At 34.7% G+C, this 15,378-nt stretch overlaps 1 protein-coding gene across 1 annotated transcript in view; it reads right to left on the bottom strand.

Annotated features, from left to right (window-relative positions):
• Nucleotides 1–15,378, bottom strand: part of DOCK9 (dedicator of cytokinesis 9) — an 82,976-nt gene that overhangs the window by 59,230 nt on the left and 8,368 nt on the right. The window contains exons 3-7 of the mRNA XM_053934308.1: nt 8,656–8,745; nt 6,921–7,003; nt 5,817–5,886; nt 1,695–1,790; nt 954–1,088 (exon numbers count right to left, since the gene is read on the bottom strand). Of these exons, the coding sequence (XP_053790283.1) occupies nt 954–1,088; nt 1,695–1,790; nt 5,817–5,886; nt 6,921–7,003; nt 8,656–8,745 (474 nt within the window). The remainder of the gene's footprint in view (nt 1–953; nt 1,089–1,694; nt 1,791–5,816; nt 5,887–6,920; nt 7,004–8,655; nt 8,746–15,378) is intronic.

Genomic DNA, 15,378 nt, shown 5'->3' with positions numbered 1-15,378 from the left:
GTTTGTTGGCTTGTTTTAAAAACACAGATTAAATTCATTTCAGTGGAGTTGGCCAGAATTGTATCTCTAAGGCAAAATAATTCCTGTAAAATTATATCTAGAACTTGCAATATGATAAAATTTATTACAGTCATAAGATTTTCAAAGAAGTTACCAATTCAATGTGTATCCAAAAAACAATACTACAATTTTTTGGGGGGAAAATTCCTCTGTAAAGCTGTTTTATCTCTTTGTGTAAATCTTCAAAGAACTTTATGCTACAAAAATATTATTTAAGCAATACATTTTTATTAAACTTTGCCTATTTCTGTACAAGTTAAAAAAACCCTAAGACCCTTGGGGTTTTTCCAGGTATGCTGTGCCTAACAGAACAGTTACATGCTGTACTATAAATACATAGCAGAATCACAAAAAAAAGAAAAACAATCTTTTCTTTGGCACTTGCTATTGATAAACATTTTACTAAGGGCCTTAACGTTTCAAAATAAAGAAAAGCACAAAAAAGTAACATTATAAAGGTCAAATGAAAGCATCTGGAAGGTTGTTTGAATTCAATACAACTTCTGCAACAAAAATCCCACACAAGAAGCTATGAAAAACATTTTACAGCTCATGCAAGCACAAAATCTAACTGAAATAAACTTCAATTTTATGCTGTCATTACTTTGCCAAGTTTGGGGTCCTTTGTGCATTTAACTTAGAATTTGGTTTGCTAAATACTTGATTTTATCAAGCAATTTATGTTCTTTTCAGAAAGATTTCAAAAATTCATTCTCCTGCCCCTTGAAATCTTGTTGTTCACTGCTTTGGCAAGATGCAGCCTGTCTATTTGTTTCTCTGCATAATAGGTACTTATCTATATTCAACAACATTAATCTATATATTTTAATTAAAATTTCACGTGCTAATAAATACAGAATTAATTGGCAAACAGGCAGAATAATTATAATTACCTGAACCACGCCCATGCATGAATCCAGAAATATTGATCCTTTAGGTTCTTTAGATATTTTTTCATCTTTGTAGAAATTGAGATTATAGGATCCATCACCAAGCTGGATTAAGTGGAAAAATCTTCTTTTAAATGACTAGTGAAAAGAAAGAATAAAAGAAGAAGTAGTAGTATTAATTAGCTATTAATTAGCTTCATATTGTATACTCATAAGTGCTATTTACATAGTAGGTAATATAAAAGAAGCTTTTATTTATAGATAACATAATCAGTATCTGCAAAAAACCAGAAACCATTCATTTTAAAAAATTAACTTATGCTATCTGTAGCAGGATTGTATTATATCATTTGATAGTATTTTTGACTGACTGAAAGGTATTTAAAACTGACTCTACAATATACATAAGAGGCACATTAAAAAATTATAATTTTATATAAAATACAAATACCCCCCTCCCCCCCATCAATACTACACAGTCCCTTTTCCACTAAAATCACACTAAAGTACAATTAGGAAAATTTAATTCCTCCCACATACTAGATTTTTCATGTCTTGTTTTTTCTGGTTTACATAAAATAAAAGCAAAGGTTTCAGATATATGAAGCACATACAAGCTCCCCTCTTTTCATACAATTTTTTTTTAGAACTAAACACATATCACAAATTGACCTCTCCAAGGCACAGGGATATTCAGTATCAGTGCTTAGGTTTTTGTTATATGTAAGATATTCTTAAACTTACTCTCATCGTCACACTGATTGCACTGTTCATGTTGCCTTTGTAAAGCCATCCTTGTTTTGTTATTCCACCCTTCTGAGACCCAAGAGATGCTGCATCCTGGAAAGGAAGAAAGGAATACAGAGAAAGGAAGAAAAAAAAAAAAAAAAAAAAAAAAAGAAGGAAAAAGAAAAGGTAAAAGTTTGCATCACGGTCCATGTCGTATTTATCAATAATTTCAGAAGTCATTTTAGAAGTTGGAATAACTATGGTCATAACATAATGATAATAATGTACCATGAGTCCCTGCTGAAATTCTATAGCTTTTCCATTATTTTATATAAAGACCTGGAATGAGATTGACCTCATCTAACTTTTACTATGTAATCTGGCCACTTCTACAGGCTTTATCTACAGCCAACAGGATGATCCAGCCTATACATAGCTTCATGTTAGTCAAGACAAATCCCAATGAAACAGGGGAATGAGCAAACAGTCAAAACTTAAAACATTTGCTAACATATACCTTGTAACCTTTTCCACAGTGTAAGAATTTTCACAAATTTCTATTGCCAAAAAAGAACAATGCAAACACATGCTTATCCAAAACTTCAATCAAGATTTCTCAAACCATTTTGCTTTACATACAGTATTTCAAAGACATGACTTTCTTAAGAATTTACAGAGAATTAATTCTGAATTGGGTCTGCCCTTTTACAGATCAGAATCAAAGCTTTGCAGAGAGAACAAGACTGAACTTGGCAGTGATGGCAAGTTCACAAACAGCAGATCCAATGCAAGCATCACACATCACACCCACTGCCTGTACCCCACATCCATCTGCCAGGGGAGGGAACTGAATGACTGCATCAAAAACCTTAGCATGTTAACAACTACCAAAAAGCAGCATTCTGCAATCAAAACAGATCAAAAGACAGATTTATAACTGCCACAGAACAAATATTAAATCACCAGTTCCAAGTAATCTTTTAGAGTACTACGAAGCTGACATTACCATGGTTTCCAGTTGATGTAGCCCATTTTGAAACAAAACTGTTAATGAATTAGACCTGTAGGAGGATTTTCATCTATCTAGAGGAGAAGTACTCCTGGTAATTTTTTTACTGAAATATTCAGAATTAGCTGAGCATCCAGCTGAAAACAAGATCACAAAACATCCTTGAGTATCTCAAGTACTTTTTCTAATTCCTTTTCTTTGCTGTTAAGCAAACATGCAACAAAAACTGATTATATAAGGGGGAGAGAGTCACTAGTTCAACAACTGAACATTAAACCAAATCTTGGAATAACATGAATTTGTTTCTGGAAGTGAATCAAGGAACATTCTGTAAAATGTTACTAGATAATTTATTTACAGATTTTTTAGTCTGTCTACCTTGCATACTCATAAGCATATGCACATGTGAACTTCAAAAAACTGTGAACAGAAGGCAAAAGATGCATCAATCTGACCTTTTAAAATTTGTAATCAGCTTGGTACTATTGAAGTTAGGCCCAGTAAGGATGACATGGTCATCAACTACCAGAGCATCTGATATAATGGCCCAAAGGCATAGACCAGAAATACCCAGTAAATTTTCATGTGCCCCAAAGAGTCTCACTGTCCATGCAATACAGTTATCATTTTTCCATATTTTCAAGTCATTAGCCTCCACTGTTCTTCTATTACCAAGATAATTATTTTTCCTGTACAAGAATAAAGATACAGATACAACTTAAAACACTGGGTTTCCAAATATGACTCTATATGACTCTTCACCTCCCCTGGTGTGAGTTATCCCCAAGGAAAGGGTGGGCTTAAATCACCTTTACAAGTGTAAGGCCATGAGTAGATGATGAGTTTTTGCCAAAACTTGGCACAAAACAACCAATGCTTTTCTGTAATTGCACAAACCATGCGTAGGATCACCTCATACCGCTAAAATTCATTAATGACCTGAGTTAACAAAAATTAAGATTTAGCTCTATTAAGACTCCAGTTCCCAGTCTCTGAGGTGCACAGTTTCCCAACTCCGCTGAGCTGCATGCTGTTTTCTAGCAATAAAACTGAGCGTCATGTGGGCCTCTCTAGTTACACCATTTCTTCTGTCAGGCAGAATTCCTGCCTACAGAGCCAAAAAGCTACTGAATCTTTCCAGCTGACCATCTGTTAATACAAAGGAACCCAGGATCCAGTTGTTAACACACGACTCTCACACTGAAAACATACTTCCTGTTTCCAACTGGTAAGGTAATTTCCTCACTTTTATCATTACTGCTGCACACTGTGCTGCACTTTTTAAAGTGATCTTTCCCACAAACTTGGCTCCAAAGTCTGTTTCAACAAAAACAATCCTGTATCTTGATCCCATACCAGATTGAAAAATTCCATTTGCAAACATCAACCTGATGGCCTGATAGCCTGAATTACTTTTGGATAGGTAATTTTCTCCTTTTTAATGATGCGGGATTAAACTAATATTTATCTGTTTTTCCTCCAATTTTTAATCACTTTTAACTTTTTGTTTTCTATCATTCTCTTAATAAATCAGCTTTCTTCAAACACAAACAAAAGGGAAGCAAAAAGACCAAACAACTTTCAATCTAAGGCTTGCATCTGTGCTTTTTGGCATAGAAAGATATTAATGTCTGGAAGAAACACCTCTGGCATTAAGTCTTCCCTTGATGAAAAAATTTATGATCTCCCCACTCTATTGTCCCACTAACTTCCCTTTTCTTCCTAGCATGTCTTTTTCTTGTGTTTATTTTCTGAGTTCCTCAAAGAGCAGCAGACCTCTCCTCCAGTGACTGTACTTCTGAAAGCGATACTCTGTTCCTGCTTGTTCTTACAGGACACAGACAGTCCTTCTACCTACATTTCCTAATAAAACACAAATTACCTGCTAATAGCCAAATTATAGTTTTTCACTGTTTAACTAACTCTATCCATAATGTATTTCCTGGTAAGAATTATAGTCATATAATTTAATATAATTATATAATAATTTAATATAATATATATAATTAATATATAATTTAATTTCTTAGTGTTTAACTCACTGTTTTCTAATACACTTCTGTTGTCAGAAATATTATCACAGTAAATAATGCCAAGTCTTTTAAATGTCAGCATAACAGTAATCATAATTATTCCCATCCTACAAATAGGAAGTTTTGGGCATAGATGTATAAAGTTATTTTTCCAAATATCACAGTGCAGATTAATAGCAGTGCTGGATAAACATCAGCCTGGGACTCTCTGCTTGGGAATCTATCTACTCAGATGAATTCCCCAAACAACTTCTTCACATTTAATCCTTTCATTTCATATGCAGCAGTTCTGAATACCAGGAATTTAGAAGCAAAGTAATTGCCAAGAGTAAAAACCACAAAAAAAGAAAAAAAATATTTTAATTCTTGTTTGAGACATAAGAGTTCAAGTAACTGTAAGAAAAGGTAACAGTGGCATTTAAAAACGTGTTTTGAAATAGGGTGTGGTAAAAAATAAATAAATCACAAAAATAACAAAGGTAGTTGCTGAAGAAAAAGTCTTTGGCATTTGAAATACTTGAAAATTGCTTGATGCTATACATCTCTCCTTTCCCTAAGTCAAGGACACAAGAGACAATATCTAGGAGTTTTAGTCAATTTTTAAAGCCTTTGTTTCCATGGCAGCTCTTCAAGTCTTATCCTATACTCAAATTTGTGATGAATTGAATTTAGCTCCCTCTGTATGCTATACTGTCATGCATGCTGAAGTGTGTGTGCTGTTGTGCTGGAACAGATTCACCTTTGATTTTACTTGATTCCATGATTAAACTGCAGGACACACTTCTCTCTGGAAACCTGCCTCCATAGACACAGTATAAAACAGATTTTTGACAGCTGAAGGATTGTATGTCACCAAGTACTAAAACTTCAATTTTATTATCTGTCAAAACTTTTTCTCTCACCTGACAGATCTCCAGAGAACAAGGTTATTTGAAAGGAGACAGGTAAAATAACTGATTTGCTTCCCAATAAGGAGGTTCAAGCTAATCTCTGTTTTCATGTACTGACATCAACACTTAATCAAACTCACAACTTCTGCACACCTAACATTCTTTAATGAAAACAAGAGAAAGTAAGGAATTGCTATTATCTCACCTCATCTTTATCTGCTTCTTCATCCACTTCATATAAATGAACAGGAAGTTTGTCTGGCTTTGTCCCTTTACTACAAAAGAAAAAGCTTCTGAAGTACCAGGAATTTTGTGATTAGTTACATATTTTATGGATGCAAAAATTAAAATTTTCTTGTCTTACTGATGAGGAAAAAGCACAAGAATAACTATGTAAAATCACATATTGTTCATTAATTCTATTTCTTAGAAAGCAATTTTCCTCATTTGTACATCTGGCCACCATGTCCCTTTTGTTCTGCTTGTTCCTGTGCTAATGTGTAACTGAAGAGAACAAATGCCTTCTCATTCACTGCACTCCTAGTATCTTATCAGTAAGAATTCAGAATTCATACCTGCAACCACTGGCTCCTTGCAGGATGATGCATTTTTTTAAAATTCCTATTGTGGTTTCTGTTCAGGACAAGTGAAAACCAGATACTGACTTGTACAAAACCTGTGAGTAGATCAGAACTCTCCAGAGGGCAAGGTAACTATTTCTTAGCTGATAGATGCAGGAGAGAAGTTAGGGAAGACATAGATCTTCCACAGTTGGGGTACTCAGAGTATTTAGCTACTCTCAGACATTCTTAATTAAGATTCTAATCTCTATACTCTTTCTACAAAATTTTGAAAAAGTGGGAAAACATTTCTCTAGCAGATGGTTTAGAAAGTTTGTAACAGATGTCAGTTAGGCTTGTACTTTGAATCATCCTTGTGAAAACCTGCTCCACCATCTCAGTTAGGTTCTATTCCCCAAGCTCCTAAAGGGAGTTCCAAAAGCTGCCTTTGAAGTGATGAAAACAGGATATTACCATTTTAGGTTCATCTACATATTAGCCTGTTTTAGTTATCATACTTAAAGTCACATTGTCAATGATACAATGTCTTGTTTTGACCTGTCTGTTAAGAAGGCAATGTTATTGCAGTACCTTGCCAGAAAATGATTTAACATGATATTACACATTCAAGTTCATCAAGTCTTTATTATATCTACTGACTCTAAAACATGGATATAGCATATTTAATGCAAAGTTCCTTCACAATTTCAATTTATCATACCACTAAACAAACTAAATAACATACTTACTTTGGAAGCTGTCGAAACTCTCCTGAGTAATCTTCGTATCTATAGTTAACAATATGCCAGTCTGAATTGTAGGTTTTGATGCACTGTTTAAATGAAAACCAAGTATCAATATTAACTGGAAGAGGATTAAAGGAATTCAATAAGACACAGCACAAGAAAATCCCTTAAGATATGTCTGTTTATGAACTATTGTGGTTACATATCAATATCTGAAAATTCTGTACACTTCCTTTCTTTTGCAATAGTCTAATGCAATGTAGCTTTTTGGAACAAGTTATATGCTTCAATGGAATTTTATAATCTGCTAGACATATATTTAATAAAACCAGAAAATTATTAATGCACTCAACATCTGGATTAACCATCTTCAGTCGTCCAAAAAGTTAAACCAGCATTTTGCTGCAGCTGAAAACATGGCCAAGCCTTTAGAAAACTCAGCTGAAGCTGAAAACGCGACTGAGCTCTTAGACAACGCAGCACAAAAACAGACACCTTATTAAAACAGAATATTCAATTGTGCACATAGTGATACAAAAAAGCCAAAACCATCTTTTCCTGAATTTATACTTCCAGTGCAATTAAATTAATACTTAAATTTAAACTGGATGCTTGCAGTGGTTGAAAAGCAATTATGTCATTAAGTTCTGATCTAGATCACAGGAAATACCATTTTACTCCACCCATATTGTTACAACACAAAAGTACTGATTTATCTTGGCTTTGAACAAAGTAACATAAAACTGACAAAATCTGTTGACAGAAACCATTCCATACAAAATTTTATGTTATACAATAAATCTACATATACACAAACACAGCATCCAATAAATCGCAAATATTTTCTTTGTATTTCAAAACACAAGTTTAATACTTGCCAAGCAATTGTTTCAGCATTAAACCCCATTAATTACCTCTAACACTCCTCCCTTGTCTATCCTCTTCAAATTTATCTCAGAAATGTTTAGGTTAGGTATTAAGGGTATTTATCAGTGTGGATAAATCACATTGATGTAGATTCAGCTATGTGGAGTTCCTTCAGTTTTATCAGAGTTACAACAGATATTTACTTGTTTCAGATGTTAAAATATCAGCTTAAAGCACATCAGTAGAAAACCAGTAGATAATACAAAAAAAAAAAAAAAAGGAAAAACAATTGAACCTTTAATTCCTTAAAGGCTTCAACAAAACAACAAATGAAGAACAACCTCACAAAACCAAAGGAATGCCAACCTAAGCAAACAGTTCTGAGAAACTTTAGGGTTGAGGATGTTTCTTCTACATATTGCATACAAGCTGAACAGTCATAATGAATTTTGGCCTCCACAAGTGTTACAGTTCTGGATACCTCTGTTCCAACAATCTGTACAAGATTATTATTAACAAAGTAAGAATTCATTCATCTGGAAAAGCCAAAAGCAATGAAGTGGAGGAGAACCATCTCCAAAAGACAATGGTGCAAACAAAATAATTAAAAGCTATCCTGTAAAACTTATTTTCCAGCCACCAATACTGTGTTTTAATAAAATAATATGGTTTTAAAAAAAAAATACTGTGTTTTAATACTGGGTTTCCCTGGAAATTTTGGCTTGAAATAATTGACAAGTAAGTGGCAATAAATATTTAATTCTTTTTTCAGGGCTTATTTCTCTGTTTTAAATGGTAAAATGAAGGAGAAGAAAAACAAGTCAGGTATACTATTGTTATTACACACAGTGACATGCAACTTCAGTATTACCTCAGTTACAAACAGGCTCTGAGCTTCTTTCTCTGCATTTTCAGGAACTGTTGAACGAATGTATCGACTCTGCCGCTGCAATAATGCTGTCTGATAAACAACAAAAGCAATTAAGAAGCTTGCAATTAAAGGGAAGATAACACATTATGGCCACACTCAGCTAGACCACTACAATGAAGAAAAGCTCAGCAGAAAGCATCCTATGAATATGATGTTTCAGAATAGCCAATTAGTGAGAATTTGCTTTCATTCAAGCAACATGTTCCTTCTTTCACAATAAGGGCAAGATTGGAATCAGTGAGAAATAGATGCCGTAGGACAGTTTTTTCCACTGTATTGTCAACATGGGAAAGAAAATACTAGAAAAAAATAATTCCACCATGACAACATAACTCAAACATTTTTAAGATAGACATTAAGGTAGTATTATTACTACATATAAAAACTATTATTCAAGGAAGGTAAGAAAACCACACCAAAATAAAAGAGTAATTCAACTGCAGATCTCAAGTGACCAAAAATGAGACTAGCACTGTTTAACTGCAGGTTTAGACAGAAGATGTGGGTCACTGAAGTGTATATATATATATACACTTCAGCCTACCAAGACAAAACTTATTCCTATCCTATGCCATTTCTCAAGAGAGGCACAGGAAGGTTACCAGAGAGCAGGAAATAGCTCCGTGACCATGAAGTTCTGCTTCTCAGACCTGTGTTGAAGTAAGCCTTAGGATACTTTACATTTGTAAAGTGAAAAAGATGAAAACTTAACAAAATCTTCTGGACCACAAATGAAAATAACCACACAGCAACAGAAGTTGTATTTGCACTATGTGGAAAGGAATTTCATAGCTTAGGCCATCAAAGGTGAACAAGAGAGTTTACACAGCCAGGACCTGGAAAGGGGTTGTGGTCCCTCAAATGTGAAAGAAAAAGCTCCACATGTTATGTTGAAAAATAAAGGGTGCATTACCTTATCTCTTTGGAGAGTCTGATCCATAAGATGATTGATTATCTTGCTCATAACCAAAGCCTCACTCCATTAACTGGGGAGGGTATTTAAGTAAGAACATTCAATTACAGTAAAGATTGAAAGGGAAAAAAAAATCCCATAGTCATGGTCAACTCATTCATCTAGTCCAGAGCACTAAAAGCAACAATGCTAACTTCTTGGGTGGGAGAGGTGGGGAGGTATTAAAAACAAATATCACAAACCCCAAAATATTTCATGGGACCAATAAACCTTGCAAACTACAGTTAAAAAAACAAAAAAGCAACCTGTAAGAAGATATACACTTATATGCTAACAGCTTTTAAAAATGAAGTTGTTTTAATTCTAGAAATATCTTCAAACCATATTAAGTATTTGTTTTAACAAGCTATCGAAATAAAAACTTCTATTAAGAGTAGTAAACTTCCTTAAGACAAGAATTTCTAGATACTATTCCAATGAAATAGTCTCATATTTGATGAGAAATTATTTGTATTTTATATAATGTATAAATATTACATGCAGTATTTACATATATTCTACAAGCATACAGTTATACTGTGCCTTCCTAAAAAAATATTATTTTAAGAAAAAACAGAGACCGAGGTGGCATCTTACCAGGCACTTTTCATGGGAAACCCATGAATTTATCAATCAAATTTTAACATGGTAGCATAATTTGGTAAAATTGAATTTGCTGAATGTACTTTTAAAACATCTGCTGCTGTTACCCTGCTTCACAAGTATCAATACAATAGTAAGGGCTTTTTTCTAGTTGTTCACACATAACAAGATTTTTATCTTAGTACTGTATCAATATCAGTGACAAAACAGAAGAATCTGACTTGTCAATTTTGTTCATATTAGTAATTTTCTTAATGCATCTGTCTCCTTCTCAGCACATCCATCAGCTGCAGTAGTGCATCAAAGAGACAGGAAATGTAATGAGTGAGGTACTGTGATTTAGAGCAAACTCCTAAGAAATAATTACTCAAGCAGCACCATGATATTTTAAAAGCAAGCATGCACATAAATACACATTATATTCTAAAAGAAAAATGAGGAAAGGAAGGATTGTCTTCTCAATAAACTCTCTTCACAACTACATTGCCTGAACTGTTTTGTAGAAATGAAACTTTTCAACTCTCTGGGTTTGAGTGATCATTTGATTTATGGCAGCATCAGGAACTACAAAGTGTTTGTCTCATGCTCTCAAAGAAAATTAAAAAACCCTTTCAATTACTCTGCTGTCAAAACTAAGGAAGGCCACTTGTAACACAAGCCAGGACTCACATGCACTTACTGAGGCACAGAGTGAACAGACTTTTACTGACACAACTTTCTGACTGAGTCCCAGGGATTTAGGATATGTTGAGCTCTCAGAATAGAGAACAGCAGCAAGAACATTTCACCGAGTCAACCAAGGTGTCCTCGCTACCTGAAACCTGATGGAATATGGACAGTGAACCTGTCCACAAAGAGTGCAGACTGCAATGGATGCTCTTTCTGTCCCAAGGTTGTGTTTGCCTGTGAGACTGTTACCACAAAGACTCATGCTCCAGATGCAGAGAGAGAAATTGTTCTAAAAGATGCAGTGGAAAAGATGGCAAGCTGTGAGACCCTGCCCTTAAAACAACCATGTGTCGGAAGTGACTTAACCTTTGCATGGGAAGTGTCAGATCCTTTGTATGGGAAGTGTCTGAACCTGTATTATAAAGTAATTTCCAAACTAAATCAATTTTGAATGGTTGGCTAAAGACTTAAGGAAAAACATCAAATAGATTTTAAATGGAAAAAGTAATAGGGAAATTACTTTTAACATTTCAAAATTAGTTATTTGACCAGTTTAATTTGTGCTCTCTAAAATAAGGACATTACTTGGACATTTTTTTGCTTTTCCTCTACTGAAAATGTGCCTTCTCATAGAATGACCTGGATTTAGTTTTACTTCTGCAAAGCTGGCACAGTATCTATTTTCAGAAGTACTTAACTCGCATTAAATAAAAGCTGAGAGCTTTAAGTGAAAGTGTGTTAAATCCAAAAGGCTCAAACCCAGAAATAACAAAGGTGAAATGATGTCTAAGCTAAAGCACCAAACTGCCTTCAAAATAACACTGCAATAACTTTGCAAAGACAAATTTAACATGGGTAGGAATGTACTCACATTTTATTTGCTACAAGCAAATTTAGCCTGCATTTGCATTATTTGACAGGACAAGGGGAATGGATTCAAATGGAAAGAAAGCAGTTTAGATGAGATATTATGAAAAAGTTCTTTACTGTGAGGGCAGTGAGGTACTGGAACAGGTTGCCCAGAGAAGCTGTGGATGCTCCATCCCTGGACACGTTCAAGGCCAGGCTGGACAAGGCTCTGAGAAAACTGGTCTAGTGGAAGGGGTTCCTGCCCATTCCAGGGGATTAGAACAAGATGAACTTTAAGGTTGCTTCCAACCCAAACCCTTCTATGGTTCTGTGATTTCCTTTAAAATTTGAGGTAGTGCTCAAAAGTTAGATATTTTGAAAGAAAAAAAAAAAGGTATTTAGATAAAAGGTGACTTATTGCCAAGTACACACTAGCACTGCTTTGGGTTAAGGTTTCTTTAAATAATTTACCCACTGTCCAATTAACATAAACATCACCAATTTTGCAGTCATTGAGCATATGACTTTAACGTCGCCACCACCACCATAAAGGTGGTCTGTTTTAAACTAGTGCTATTTAGTTAGAAACCCATTCCATTATTGAGCAAATTTGAGATTCAGATGAGAAATTTACAGCAAGCCATGAAGAGGCACAAACTTGAATACAAGAGTATCCAATGGATATAGTGATTTACTGTTACAAAGGAGATGGCTCTTTTTACCAAGAGGCTAGAAGAGGGATACCCTTGAAAAACTGGCAGCATTGTTGTGACTGAGAAAAGCAAGAACATTAAGGAAGATGTTCCAAGGGGAAGTAGAAAGTTGGTTCTATCATCATAATTAACAAACACATTGTATAGGCACCATAACGGAAAAGAAGACAAAAATGCAGGTAAAAATGAACAGATTACAAAGCATGAAGAAAGTTTAGACACCCCACTTACTGAGAATGAAAGTAAATTCAGTGATGCCAACAGCAAAACATGTCTCCAAACACGTCTGCCCCTATACATTTGTTGAGAACAAGATAGGGAGTAACCTGGTAAGTGAATTCAGTGCAGAAAACTCAGAGCTTGAGCTTGTGAAAAGCAGCTGAAACAATCTTCAAGTGGTAAATTTAAAAAGACCCAACATACGGAGATGAAGTTGCTGATTAAGAACTCTTCTGGTAACAACAGAAAAGCAAATCTTGCTGTTATTTTGATATAATAGCATGAAGGAAAAAAAAAAACTTGAAAGAAAAAATTACAAGCCTACTTTTTTGGATTTGAAGCTCTGCACAAAGCAGAACAGAAATCATGTTCTTATGAAAAGTAAATGAACTGCTATCAAACATATATAAAAAGAGAGAAAACGGTTTTCATAACCTCAGATAACCACGTCTGGGACAATGGCAAATGCAGTTAAGTAGAAATCTGGACAGGTTCCTGTAACTAGATAGCTGGCTGAAGAACAATCCTTCAAACTTTATAAGTTTTCCAAGACTGGAGCATTTCTTTGGTAGTGACTTGAGCTTAGAGCTGCTTCTGACAGCATGTTTAGAGAACAGTCATACCTGAACAGAAAAAGAGTTATTTTCCCCTTTTGCGTTTTTTTTTTCTCCCTTTCCCTCACTAGACAATTTTAATCTGGAGGAAAAGAAAAAGAGAGGAAGGGAGGAAAGCTATATGTGATCCAAAAAAAAGCCCATTGCTGTGCTTTTTAATTTCTGATATGGACAAAAATTATTTGGTGCTCCTTTAACACTAGCCTCTCACACCTAATAAATTAACTTTCCATTATCTAACTGCATTACCTGAAAAAATCCAAATCAAGCACAGATATTTCTTTCCAATTTCTCTCTAAAGAATTTAAGCTTTAACATAAATTCAATGTTGGTATCATCAATGGTGCTTCTTTGAAAACATGCAGCTTCTTCAGTAATCTTCCAAAAATTCTAAAAGTGCTATCTAGTACTGCAAGCTAAGTATTTTCTATGCCATTTTAAGTGCTAGTTTTAGGGCCATGCTGAACAAAATAGCCTTACTCTTAATGTCATTATAAATTAACACTGCTGGGCTTCCTTTCCAGGCAAGGGTTTTTACATTGTAATCAATTTAACCTAAGTGTGAGGAAGAATTTGTAAAGATAAAAACTGAATGCTCTAAAAGGAAATAGCTTGAACAGGTTTCTAGACAATGATAGGAGTTTTCACTTATAAACAGTCCTACGTGTGTTTACAGGTAGTTCTAAATGTTCTAGCTCACTATTTTAAATTTTTCTTGATGGGGATGAGGCCAGTATCAAACATTTGAGCCATGGCTTACCCAAGAGCTGCTCATATACTGAGTGACAGCTACAAGATAGAGGAATTAAAAAAATACATGCAAAGCTGAATGGTAAACACATAAAATATGCCTTAATATTTTTTTAATTATTCAAATTATACTGGCAACTATATAATGACTAGTGATTTCAAACCTGTAAATATGGCTAGAGAAAACTGAACAGGGTTAAAAGGTTTAACTTTCAAATTAAACACTTAAGAGTTTTCTGTTCTCTGACTTGGGAAAATTTCCTTAATACATTGAATGACAGATTTAAATGCTTTGTGTTGTTGAAAACAAGCTAGACAGATCAAAGTAGTGCAGAAGAGTCATGTGTACAACAACAATATTTGGAGTTAGTTTGTGCCAGCAAGTCTTCGAAGGAAATAAAAGTTTGATAATACAGTTTGATAGTACAAACCAGTCTTCACATAAATCATGTATAAAATGAGACTCTGCCAAAACTGGGGAAACCCACAAAATTTGTTCAGATATTATACTGATGAGGGATAAAGAAACAGAAAAACTGACCATATTCCAAAACTGTGACTACTTGAAGGAAATCTTCCGATGTAACACACCCTTTAATGCCTGCCTTGATGAAAATCTAACCACAGAATCCAAACAAAGGATGACAAAAGCCATTACGATTTATGACAAAATTCAGTCATTCCTTCTGAAGGATGAGACTGAGAGCTATGGACTAGTTTCATTCATACAGGCCTGAGACAAGAATTGCAGAAATAGCAGTTAAACACTTCAGCCATATCCCAGATTGCTCAGACAAAATGCCCGAGGATATTCTTAATGGGTTTGTTTCTTCTCCATTGATAATTCAGAGCTGTTCACCAGAATGACCCTGGTAAGTGAACTAGTCAATCAGATAAGAGCACACTTAGCAGAAGTAACCTGGATTCCTCTTGATCTGTGATACTGAAGAGACACACTACAGAAGGGGATTTTGGTGGTGTAGCCTACTCATGTTTTTCAGTCCTGAAGCCAATACCTGGTGTAGGGTATCATCCTGAGAGATTCCGTATTCGAAAACTTGTCTCAGTATAACATCCTTTTCAAGAAGCCTTACTTCCATGCTATAAACTTCCACATGTGACTGTGAACACGTGAAGCCCAAACTCCTCTCTAAATAACTGTAGCTTCCCAAAACTCAAATTTTTTAGCTGAGAATGGGAAGACTACAAGTAGAGTTATTCATGTCAGAATCAAAGAAAAAGAAGCCCCCAGACTGTATTAAAAAGACTCCAGCTGCATTCAGGTAAACACTCT

This window comes from Vidua chalybeata, chromosome 2 (assembly GCF_026979565.1).
Source record: "Vidua chalybeata isolate OUT-0048 chromosome 2, bVidCha1 merged haplotype, whole genome shotgun sequence".
Lineage (NCBI taxonomy): Eukaryota > Metazoa > Chordata > Aves > Passeriformes > Viduidae > Vidua > Vidua chalybeata.
Note: the sequence above shows the minus strand (reverse complement) of the source record. Positions and strands in the feature narration are given on the sequence as shown.